At 38.7% G+C, this 12,500-nt stretch overlaps 1 protein-coding gene across 7 annotated transcripts in view; it reads right to left on the bottom strand.

Annotated features, from left to right (window-relative positions):
- The window catches only part of LOC113828461 (uncharacterized), a 36,013-nt gene that overhangs the window by 710 nt on the left and 22,803 nt on the right, over positions 1-12,500 (bottom strand). For all 7 annotated transcript variants that reach the window (XM_070141753.1, XM_070141756.1, XM_070141758.1 and 4 more), the window contains exon 8: positions 1-12,500. This exon is cut by the window's left edge and continues 710 nt beyond it; it is cut by the window's right edge and continues 487 nt beyond it. In XM_070141753.1, coding sequence (XP_069997854.1) covers positions 1-12,500 — 12,500 coding nt within the window.

Raw genomic sequence — 12,500 nt, 5'->3', positions numbered from 1 at the left:
TGGCAATGACTCTCCAAAAATCGTACACCCGCATCCTCACTTCTTCATATTCAAACTCAAACATGTCCATCATGCGGTCTTCAAAGTAATAGTCATCGTCGTTGGAAACGTTAGTGGCTCTCGTAGTCATTTCGGTGGTAGTATATTCAGTTGTGGTTTCCATGAAGTCGTCACTGCCGTTGCCATAGTAAGCCTCTCGAAGGGCAGTGACAAGTCTTTCAGAAGTACAAAGGAGGTCATGGATGTCCTCACATTCATGAGTATCATTTAGAGATAAACTTACATTCGGTGTTGTGAAGGCTGTTGTGGTGGTTATAGTTTCAGTAGTTGTAGATGTATCGGATTCAGTTGATGAGTAAGTAGATGTAGATGAATAGGAACTACTTGATGCAGTACTATTATCAACCGGCTCCATCTCAAATTCACGTTTTGCCATCTCTATAAATTCAATAGAATATTCCATAAACTCCTTCAATTCCTCGAAGAACCTTATGTGCATCATGTAAGCTGACACATTATAGGCATCGTGAGCATAAGCCCAAAGCGCATCTAATGTCTCAAATGTAGCTCTAGAGCCTCCCTCTGCCATCATCCTCAAATCATCGACGACCATAGGATGCAAGAGTCTTTCTTCTGCGAGCTTCATTTCTTCCAGGATGGAGATATGTGACTCTAGAGAGACGATGTCGTACCACTTCCTGTCGAAGTTCATTTCCCATCGCCTCATAATAAACATGATAGCAGAGCTGAGCTGATGAAGTCTGTCTATCACCCTAATCATGTGCTTATCCTCTTCTAATCCGCCAGGTAATTCCTCTTGATCATCGTCCATCTCACCTTCAAGATCATTTTCATCACCATCACCATCATCACCTTCATTACCATCACCACCTTCATCATCATCAACGGTATGGTTATCGTTCCGAGACTCATTATGATGATTTTCGAGTACGTCCTCGTAATAATGTAGAGCTCTGGAAGCAGCACTGTAATCGAATATCATGCATCTAATAAGAGCCATCTGTCGTGCATCTTCTGTTAAATATTCAAGGCGTTCTAACAAAGTAGTATTAGAGTCAAGGAGACTGTATTGCCATATATGGAATCCTTCAAACTCTTGCCCTTCAAATGGCATAAACACATCTTGGAGTTCCTTCATAAGATGCCTAAAAGCCATTATTGACATGATGTCAATAGCTTCTCTGTCAAATGTCCACTCCATCAAGATGTCACTGCCATCCATAAAATACATGTTAATCAAGTCTACAACATCAGTAATGTTTCCTGCCATTGGAGAGAAGGTACTTGTGCTGGTACTAGATACAGTAGTAGTAGTAACTGGTGGTGTAAAGGTACTTGATGAACTGTTGTAAAGATCATCAATTCCATTGATTATGTCCGCCCATTCTTGAGTTCTGGACGCAACCCCATCCATGAAATGAAGTGCATACTGAAGAACGATGTATCTTGTACTTTCTTTTCCACATGGATGTTGCGATTTGATAATGGGACCAATGGTATGGAAAAATTCATCAATCAAATCTGTTAATTGCATTACTGATGTGGCATTTATTGCTATACCATCCTCTGCAAAGGTTCTAATTTCCTGTGCAATATATGCTACATGGTGGAGGAGATCAATCTGGAACAACTCTTTGGATAACATAGAATATAGAATCGTAGAAAGGTCGGGGAACATAGTCAAAGTGTCACTCATATCTTCATTTTCCATAAGACTAGAGAGATTGTGTGCAATGCTGTCCAACATGAGTTCCAAACTTTTATAACCATACTGAATCTGAGATTTAAGGGCTAACATATGTTCTTGCTCTCTGATCGAAATGTCATACATATCTTCCTCCATATGTTGTAATTTCTCATAATGATATAGGAGAGCTGAAAACAAACCTGCTGTCTCATCTATGATATTCATAGCTTCAGCCATATGTAGCTCAAGGTCACTACTGTCAATAGATTCACTACCGATACTTGACGAACTAAAGTCATATATCAACTTCCTGCATGCATATACCTCCTCTTCAGTGATAAAGGTGTAGCCCATTGAGAAATCTTTATAGCATTTCGCAATTTCATCTATCAGAAGCACTGTATCCGCACTTCCCTGACCTTCCTTATCCTCCAGGCGAGAATGGAGTAATTCACCCATAATCCTTAACTTCTCTAACATAGCATGAGATTCACTAACCCCAATTGCCGCTTCAGCTCCTTGACTTATTACTATGAGCTTAGCAAGCAGGTCAGAGAGTCTAGATTGTACATATGAGAAATTTTCAATCATTTCTACATCCCGACGTGGCACATGTCTTAAGAAATCAGCATATTTCATGAGTCTATCCACTTCTTCTTCAGTAAGGGAAGAACTGTTGTGGTACAAGGCTTCTGTGATATTCATGATTTCTTCAATTATTTCAAAAACGTTCATATCATCGTCAATGAATTCTTCACTGATATTTGCTGTCGTGGTTGGAAGACCGGTTGTTGTAGCTTCAGTCATAGGTGAAGGACTAAATGTTTCATTGGCAGCATCCTTAAAGTAATCATAAAACTCAATGTCAGAAAAATGTTGAGCATTGCTCATTAGAGCTTCATTGACGCTAGACACTGCATCTTTAGTCCTTATCATTGCATCTGCCTCTCCAAGATAATGGAGTGTCCTTATTATTGAATGTTCCATTGCTACTAACTCCCTCACTAAGTGACTGACTTCCAGAAGGTGTTGAATACCTGTACCTTCAGTCACTTGAATATTGCTGAAGTTATAACTTGCGAGTATCTCACCAAGGTCTGTCGGCAACATATGTGCATCCGCAGTAATGTTGAGAAGGAACTGGTAGGCATCGGTAAGCGACTCCTCATCAACAAATTCCGATTCTGTTATTTCGCCAATATCCATAATAAGGTTTTCCAGAGAATATAATACTTCCTCTATGTCGTGCATTGCATGATGAAGGATCCTTGAGGCTCTCCCATAAGAGTAATGCATCTCAGCATAATGGATGTATCTCATGGATGTAAGAATGATATAGGCCAAATTTATCCTTAATGTTGACAAACCTACCATTCCACTGCCATATTGATGAATCAACCATCTAAAATGTGTGGTCTTTGATGATAATTCCATTATTGAATTTCTTGACACCGTATAAAGTGTATTCTTGGTTCTCATGACCTTCATATTTAGATCTTGTATGTCATCTACAAATGTTAATTCTCGAGCATTAGGTTCATCACCTAGAATTAGATGTGAGAAGTCTGAGACTGTTCTTATCGTCCGCATCCAAATGCTTTTCCTCAGAAGCAATTTCAACTTATGTACAATATCACTAACTACTGACACTAGTTCTTCATAATATTCAATATCAGTACTATTGAAACCAGAACTAATCAAAAGCATAGCTTTTTCGAGAACTACCTTTAGATCGATATCTAAAGGATCCACAGGGCCCATTTCAAGCATAGTGAGTAAGCCATGAATGTCCTCAATAAGAGTTGCATTAATTGTCATGTTGATCATCAAACGATCTTGGTTAGCTAAGAAGGTTTCAAGCACTGAGAAGAATTGATAGTGAGCTCTTATATCTGCATATTCCATATCTTCAAATATGTCTTTGTCGAGTCTTTCAAGAGTAAAGGAGATGCTGTCTATTGCATCTAACAAAATATGTTTTAATTCATTTAGTTCAGGTATAGGTTCAGACCCTTCTAAGACACGACCAATGTCCATTAGCTCTTGAAGTAATTGCTCATATCTCTCGATTTGATACATTTCAACCATGCCCATCGACCATTGCCTACCAATGCTTGTAGCATCTCTAACAATTCTCAGTAGTCTATCAGAGAGGCTGGAATTGGACAATGATTCACTTCCATCTAGGGAGTCAATAAGCATATCGACTGAATGCATGACAGTATGCAAGACATTTGAAGCTCGCATGTACTGGTACTGTTCTCTAAGGCTTACTGAATCAAGAAGCGCATTTTCCAAATTTCCAAAGAGATTGTCCACTATTGTTGCCTCATATCCTAGCAGGAAGTGATTCAATACCTGCATGTCAGAAATAGAAATTACTCCGGACATGTGAAGATCCATAAGTTCCATGAAGTTTCTCTTAAACTCGTAAACTGAATATGTGTCTATCGATGATCCCATCAGACTCAAGTTAATCAGCAAATCAGTAAATCTGTTAAAGATCATCATTTCAGTCTCACTGAAAATTTCATCTTCTGACATACTGTCACTTGTTACTACCCAATCTTCGATGGCATTGAAAGCCTTGCCTGCAACTGAAGAAAGGGCTGTGTATGCCATGACAGTATTGCTTCCCCTTGCATATGAAGAAATAAGTTCCCTTGTAGTATTAATTTTGTCTTGAGTTTCCATAACAAGGGATTCCAAGTCTTCTAGAACAGTCAAATTAACCGAAACAGCTGTGTTATTCAAAAGCATCTCAATAACATCCAGAGAAGAGGCTAAATCACGGAGATTATCACTCTGAATATTGTCAGTGTCTGAAAGTATGACTCTTAACATAAGACTAATGGCAATCAGCCTGTCTTCAATGTCGCCTTCTTCCATGTCGCCTTCTTCCATGTCGCCATTCCCCTCACCTGCTGCTTCAGACCCCTCATCCGTGGGGCCTCCAGATTCTACAAGGTCGTGTAACTCAGCAAGTGCATGGTGAATCATAGACAGGAGGAACTCGCTTTCCTGGAGAATATAGTCCTTCTGTGACACTCGCCTTGCCTCTTCCACATGTGAAGACATCATGCGGTCTTCAACTTCATTTTCAACAACAAGGGATAATTGTTGTGATATTGCGCTCCAGACCGTCTGCTTTGCCATGTCTAGCTGAGAGGAAACGGTAGTAATATCGACATCCACATCTCCAGATTGATTGGTACTGAGAGCACTTAAATCGAAAGCATAGGTTCTGAGGATAGAAATATCTTCGTCCTTGATGGAATGGACTCCAGTGAACAGCATGAGCCACTCAGCCAGACTTTCAAGCACATGTTCGGTTTCGACAGTAATTTTCTCGCTTTCTCTGATGATAAAGAGAATGTCCTCAATAGACATGAAGATATTACCGATTTCCTCAACCCTGGAATACGAACTTTGGAAAGATGCTGATGATTCCATAGCTTGAACATGCTTGTTTATATTCGCTACGGCTGAAGTGATAATGGACAGAGACTTCATGAGGAATTGCCGGTGGAACTTTCTAAAAACAACGTCAGTGTTGCCTTTGGCAAACATAGATACATGTTTTATTAATTCCATTGCGTCACGTCCGTGGAAGTGGATATCACCGTCGGACCACTTCATTATAATGTCAATGATCATGTTGAATGATCTGATTGCATCTTCTTCATACTTATCATCCTCATCTTCCTCTCCATCTCCTTCATCCCCATCATGTCCATTAACATCTCCACCAATATCCCCATCATCACTATCATCGCCATCATCACCATCATCTCCGTCATCACCATCATCATCATCATCGTCTCCATCATCATCTCCATCATCACCATCATCACTATCACCATCATCTCCATCATCACCATCACCATCATCACCATCATCTCCATCATCACCATCGTCTCCATCATCTCCATCATCACCATCATCTCCATCACCATCATCACCATCACCATCATCATTACTATCATCATCTTCAAAGTCTACGAACATGTAACCGAAGAGATAGTCTTCAATGGATCTCATAAAGAGCGACACAGATGACTGGACTTCCTTAGCTTGCAGGATCGATTCACGGACATGGAGAGTTTCTTCTGTCTGCATATCGACATGGGAATACAACTCCAAAAGGTCGATGGTTTCTTTCAGATAGGCAAAACCAGTTCCAGAAGTTACAGTAATTTCGGAAATACCAAATGATTCTACTACTTCACTGAAGTCTGCCGGGATTATTAAACGCCAGTCAAACGTTAAGAAGAGAAGATATTCATAGAGCTGTGTTATCATATCATTGGCTTCGTACGACATCGCTGCTCCAACTTCCTCCTGGAGAGCGAGTAATGCTGCTGTTGCCGTGGTTATCGCCGGCCGGGATAATTCAAATGCAGCTGACACTGTGCGAATATCTTCTAAGCTTTCTTGGAAGTGCAAATGTTGTGATGTCTTATAGGTAAGGATTGCAAGTTGGTTGATAATCCTTGAAAAGTAAGCAACTTCTGAAGTCTCAAATGCAATAACTTCCAAGAGGTTTTCAAACCTGGTATGGATATGATTAATTTCAACAGGAGTAATGGAAGTCAGATCAACTGTATTTAACATTAGACTGAAGGTGGTTACTTCATCAACCTCAATCATTTCCCCTGACATGGGTCTGGCAAACACTGCTATTTTTTTATAAGCTTTTGCGATTACTTCGTTTGCAGCAGTTGTGTAAATTATTTGTTTCTCCATCATCTGTGTACGTCGAACTTCCTTCAGCTTCATAGAGACATGTGAAACCTGGGATTTCAGTTCAAACATGAGTTCTTCCAGTCCATCAATGAACATGTCACCTGCCTCTTCTTCAAGGAGCATGAGGATATGTTCATACTCGCGCAAGAGAGTAATCTCTCCTGCAGTAAATTCAATTGTATTTTGCATGAAAAGTATCATTTCCCCAAGTGCAAGGATATTCACTGTTGGTGCATCAGGATTCATGTCATTTTGAACTCGTTTTACTGATCTCATCATCATTTCCAGTAGAGAAAGAGATTCTTCTAGCAATAACATTTGTGTTGTAGTGGTCTCAATTGTGTATGACCTTGTAATCTCCTGAGACACAGAAAATTCAACTGACCTGGCTATCTGAAGGAGATTGAACCCTGTCATGACATTTGTGCCATCGGTATTTGTTGCATTGAGTTCCATTAGTTCCATGACAGCCATCTCGAAAGACATTACAAATGCAAATGAGTATTCCGAATCAGCTTTTTCCATCAACATCGACAATCTTTCAAAGATGGCTACAGGGATACCAATTCCTGTTTCGTGTAAAACTTCCAGTTGAATAATTACCCTTGATAGTAATGCCTGGATCTGCTTCCGAGTAAAGATATTGCGTGAGTAATCTACATCAAAAGCAAGATCTATAGTTCTGACCATTAATGACTCTTCTAATTCCTGACTGAACATTATTACCTCCATTAGATTTCTTATCATCATTCCTTCTTCAAGTGTTCCAAACTTGAATTTTAACAACATTAAATATCTATCGAGTTCGTCGAGATCGTCTTCAGAAGCTTGACCATCTTCAATTATCTGAAGAAGAATAAAAATTCTCTCCAGCTCCAAAATTTCAACTGGGTCTGAATCAAAGTCAGGTATCCCAAAAAAGTCTGAGAGGTCAGTAAACAGATCTAGAGCACTGGTGACACTTTCTTCCGATCTCCTGTTAATCATAAGTGATACTTCTCTTCGCTGTTCTGACTGGGAAGTCTCAACTTCAAGAGCAACCTTAGTTGAAACAACTATAAGGTCATGCATTACTTTCATAATTCCTTTAACACTAGTTTTTCTCATCAGTATCATTTCAAGTTCTTGAAGAACGTCTTTAAAGAATACAAGTGTATCTCTTCTCATGCTTACAACACTTAGACTCAAGGTGGACAACTCTTCTCCAAACATTCTAATCATCTCATTTTCTTCACTCTCTTGTGTTTCTTCGCCAATTTCAGCAGTAATGTTTTCTAGGACGTCAGTCAATTTTATAAACAGACTTTGAGCCTCCAGCAGAGTTTCTGTCAGAGAGAATCTCTCTATTCGAGATTCTAACTGAGCTCTTTCAATGGAAATACTATTTGCAGTGAACGCAATGGAACTAATGATTTCTTCGGCTATCTCAAGGCTTCCAACAAAAGTAGATCCTATTATTTCTATGTTTTTATAAATTTCCTCCAGTCGTATTGCAGATTCGGTAATCATCATTATGTCTTCCATAAGTATGTCTCTCAATTCTATCATTTTGCTATCTGGTTCATTATCGTCATTAATGTTTGCAGATATATTCAAAAGTGCATCTTGTGTCTTCAGAAGTACTGTTTCTGTTCTATCCAGTGCTATCAGAGCTTCAGTTTCATCACTCAGACCTGAGAGCACATTTTTACTGTTCGTAGCTTCATCAAGTTTAATGGAGGCAATCGACTGTAACTGTCTAAGGCCTGCAATGGCAGTGTCAGTTACGCTTAATCCCTCCAACAATAAGGCACTCTCTTGAAGTGTCATGATCTGTTCCATGGTCAGAGATTCTATGGATAAAGTTTCAATGAAAACAATAAGCTCACTAACAGTTTCATCCTCTTCCTCTGATGTAGAAAGTTCAAAACCGATACTTAACTCAGAAGCAGTGTGAATTATCCTTTGGAGAAGAGAAGATCCCTTGCTGAATGTGGTAGTCTTCAAAGAACGATCGACTGAAACTTGTATGTGTGAAATTTCCATTTCCACAGTTTCTTGCACAAGAACAACAAGTGTTTTTGCATTATCTAGGCCAATTATTCCTATTCCAGTACTGACTGTCGTATTCTTCAGGAACATCAGTATTTCTTCTAGTCTTATGACAATATCCAGGGAAATAGTGACTCCATTGTTAATATCAATAAAGATTTCGATTACATTTGTAATTTCTGTGATTTCGATTTCCTCATTTGCATTTCCAACTTCTGATATGAAAGTAGCAAAAATCTCTTCCATTTCCGATATAACTTTCTTTGCTTTGTTAAGCCTACTCACAGTACTGCGTTGCTCTGAAATACGTCTATTATCCTTCAGAGATGTTTCAGCACGTTTCTTGACAGATGTAAGTGTTTCTAAGGTATTAGCAATCACACGGACATCAACTTCATCCTCATCATAGAGGAAAAATATTTCCTCCTGGAAAAATTCCAGATCCCCGGCTAAATCTGCAGTAAGCTCTCCAAAGAGAATACTATTCAGCACATGGTTCAAGTCTTCAATAATAAACGGCATAGGGATAGATTCTGATTGTTCTAAACTGCCAAAGAATTCAAAAGCAAATACCAGTTCTTCCTCAATTATGTTGAGAGATGAGACAGATTGAGTTAACTGATCAATTTGACTCTGTGCCTCTTGCGCTGACACACGAAACTGGATCTCAGATTGAAATACTGACTTAGTTTCCTCTGATAAAGACAGTAAATAGAATATACTCGGGATTTCGACTCCAACAGTGACGGAATTTTTTAGGGTTTTCAAGTCCTCCAATTTGCTCTCAAGCAGTGTAATATCTATGGCTGACGACGGCGAACTGGAAAGACTTTCCATGAGAATGACAGTGGAAGTGACCAACTCATTTTCCTCCCCTACTGAAGTTATTGTTCCAGTCGTTGAAATTATTTCCATTACTACATTGGTGATTTGTACTACAACATTAAGAACAAGTTCAAAGGAACTTATTTCTTCAATTAGCAAAAACCTATCCTGCTGCTCATAAAGACGCCTGTTAGCACTATCAGCGGCCTCCTGAGCAGCTGACATACAGTCTACAAGATTTCCAATTCCTTCATCTGGACCAAGCATATCAAGTGTTGCTTGTACTATTAAGAAAACTTCTGTGGCTTCAAAAATGTCCTCTTCCGTAATCGAATCTACATTTGCTGATATGCGTTTGAAAAAGTCAATTAAGAAATCAACATCGGGATCGTTTTCTCCAATAAGCTTAGATGCATCAGCATTTTGAATGAATATCATTGAGTCAAAAAGTAATGTATCCACTGCTTCAATAACAGCACTTGCATGACGAATGTTGACTGTTATTTCGTAAATTTCTCTTGATTCAGATATATAAGTTTGCACAGAATCTTCAGCTTCTCTAGTGACAAGTTCAAGCTCTTCAATGATTTCGAGCCTTTCGTTTTCTGCAATGATATTCTCAAGTTGGACAGCAAATCCATCAATATCCTGAATATTTACAGATCTAACATTGTTCCTAATTTGGGTCATGGCTGCCACAAAGTTATCGGCGTTGAATTCGGTCGTGGTTGAAATTGTAGTAATCAGTTCCATACTTTCGAAGGCAAAGAAGATCCTAAAAAGAATGGATAATAAATCATCTCCAAATATAATATTCTGGACAAGATTTTGTTGCTCTTGCTCTGTTTCAATAGTTTCTTCAAACCTTACAGTAAGCGAGGTAACTTGTTGGAAAATTTGTTGAATACTGTAGGTATATCCACTGATGCTGTATGTACCATCAGCTTCAACTGCAACATTACTTATTTCATCCAAGAATATATTAAGTGTTTTGATGTCAGCATCTGTTATTGAACTTGCTTTACCGATCAAGAAAGTGATAACCTCATAGTATTCATCAAGGACAAAACTTTTCTGTGCCTCTGAGCCCTCCTCCACTTCAGAGTTTATAGCAAGCAACTCCTGCAGGTAGAAGTTTATTTCTAAAATGGTTGTCAGACTGGTTTCATATAAAGTTAGTTTGCTGAAAGACAGTTCAATTTTATTCACTTCTTTCATAAATACTTGGTCCACACGACTAACTTCTGAAATAGCCTGAACCAATCCTGCAATTTGTATGTCACTACCGACCTCAAAATCTAGAACAAAATCTTCCAAAATTATCAATTCGGCTTCAAGAGCTTCCAACTCAACAGAGGAAATGTTTGTCAACCTTTTACTTAGGGAAGTTATGGTGGTTACTATGTTGCTAACAGCAGATGACTCAGTAACTACTGTACCTTCTACAGTCAGTTGATTCAGTTCTCTTAAAAGATCCAAAGCATAAACTATTATATCATGTGCATTGAATATTCTCAATGTGAAGTCACCATTTGCATCAGCCTCCTCAATAATCTCAATTTGTTCATCTAATTTAGTTTGTACTGATGTCAAAGTTAAGAGCAGAGTGTCTATGCCAGAATAAGCACCTGATAAATCAGTGATGGTTTCAAGTAAACCTTCCAATATGGAGATTGAAGATAATTTAATGTTAGTAATACTGTTACTCCACCTATTAAGTTCTGTCTGAATGTCTTCAATGAAGATATTAGATTCTAAAATATCCCCTTCTTCTATTCCTGAACTTAGGCCTTGTATGACAATATAAATTTCACTGATTATGTATTCTGCTCCAAACAGGATTTCAATCTTCTCCTTGTTCTTGGCAGATTCTTGTATTGTGTTCAGTGATTTTCCTGTAGTTGTAACCGCTTTTTTGGTTGTGGTAATCAGTTTATCCAGGGTAGCACTGCTCTTAATTGTTGATATTGATTCTATTTTACTCTTGAACGTTTCAAGAGTATTTTCTGCTTGCAATATGTCTTCATCGTTTGGCGCATATGTCTTTGAGGAGAACTTATCCATAAACATTTGCAGATCCTGCATCACAGTCTCCAGAGATGCATCAACTACTGAGCTTGAGCCGCTTGAAACTTTGCTCTTTAAAAGTGCTGTAGCTGTGTTTGTGGAAGAGGCAATCGTATTCATCTTCTCAAACAGAGTTAGTGTTATAACAGTTTCCTCTTTGGATTCATATTCTTCTATCTTCTCAAACAACGTCTCGTCTATTTTACTTCCCTCCTGGACGATATCACCAATACCATCAAACCCAACTGACGAATCTACAGAGTCGAAAAGTGTAGTCATTCCATCATACAAACTTTCTAATCTGGCTACGTCTTCTGTGGTTAGGCTATTTATTTTGATATTTTGGATGAAAGTTAGAGTGTTTGTAATGATTGTATTACTCTGTGTAGTGGTGCTCGATGAAGTTATTCTCTGAATGTCTTCTGCAGTTTCCACTATAGAAAATACCAAGAAGGAAACCTCGTAGAATATGTCAAGAGATTCACTAATGGCAGTACGAGAAAGGGTTTCTTCAATTTTAGTATTTACTGTTGAAGCTAGTTTGTTGTTTGCAGATACAAGTTGTGCGAAATTTGTTATTGTAAAGGCTTCATTTTTGAGGATCGTTGTAGCTTCTTCCTCAAATGCCTTGATATCTTGAATTTGTGTTACAGTAACAGATTCAATAGATGTTTGTAGGGTGATCAATAGATTAATAAGGCTTGTTGATATCGTAACTGATACGGAAGCGGCTCCTTCAGTGAATGAATTCATTGCAGATGTTAGTAGATCAATTTGTTCCTTGACAATAGATGTGGCGCTTGATAAACTGTCCAAAAGAATTGACTGTTGTTGGGAAGACTCCATAGCCGCATTCTTATCCTGTGCCGCTGTAACTTTGGCAGTTGCTGTTGTGATTTCCGATTGTGTTGTCTCTACAAGAGTGATTTCCTCAGTTGTGAAAGTGACGGTACCGCTTTGAACTTGAGAAAGAAGTGCCTCAAGTTCTGCCTCGGAACTAGTAAGAGTTTCTGCAGAACTGCTGGTGATCGCACCAAGACCAGACTTTATGATGCCCTTCAAGACAGCTGATATTTTTACAATAATATTCACGTTGTTGGTAACACCACCTGCCACGCCAGAG

Source organism: Penaeus vannamei, chromosome 28, assembly GCF_042767895.1.
Source record: "Penaeus vannamei isolate JL-2024 chromosome 28, ASM4276789v1, whole genome shotgun sequence".
Lineage (NCBI taxonomy): Eukaryota > Metazoa > Arthropoda > Malacostraca > Decapoda > Penaeidae > Penaeus > Penaeus vannamei.
This window is presented reverse-complemented; position numbering and strand designations above follow the sequence as displayed.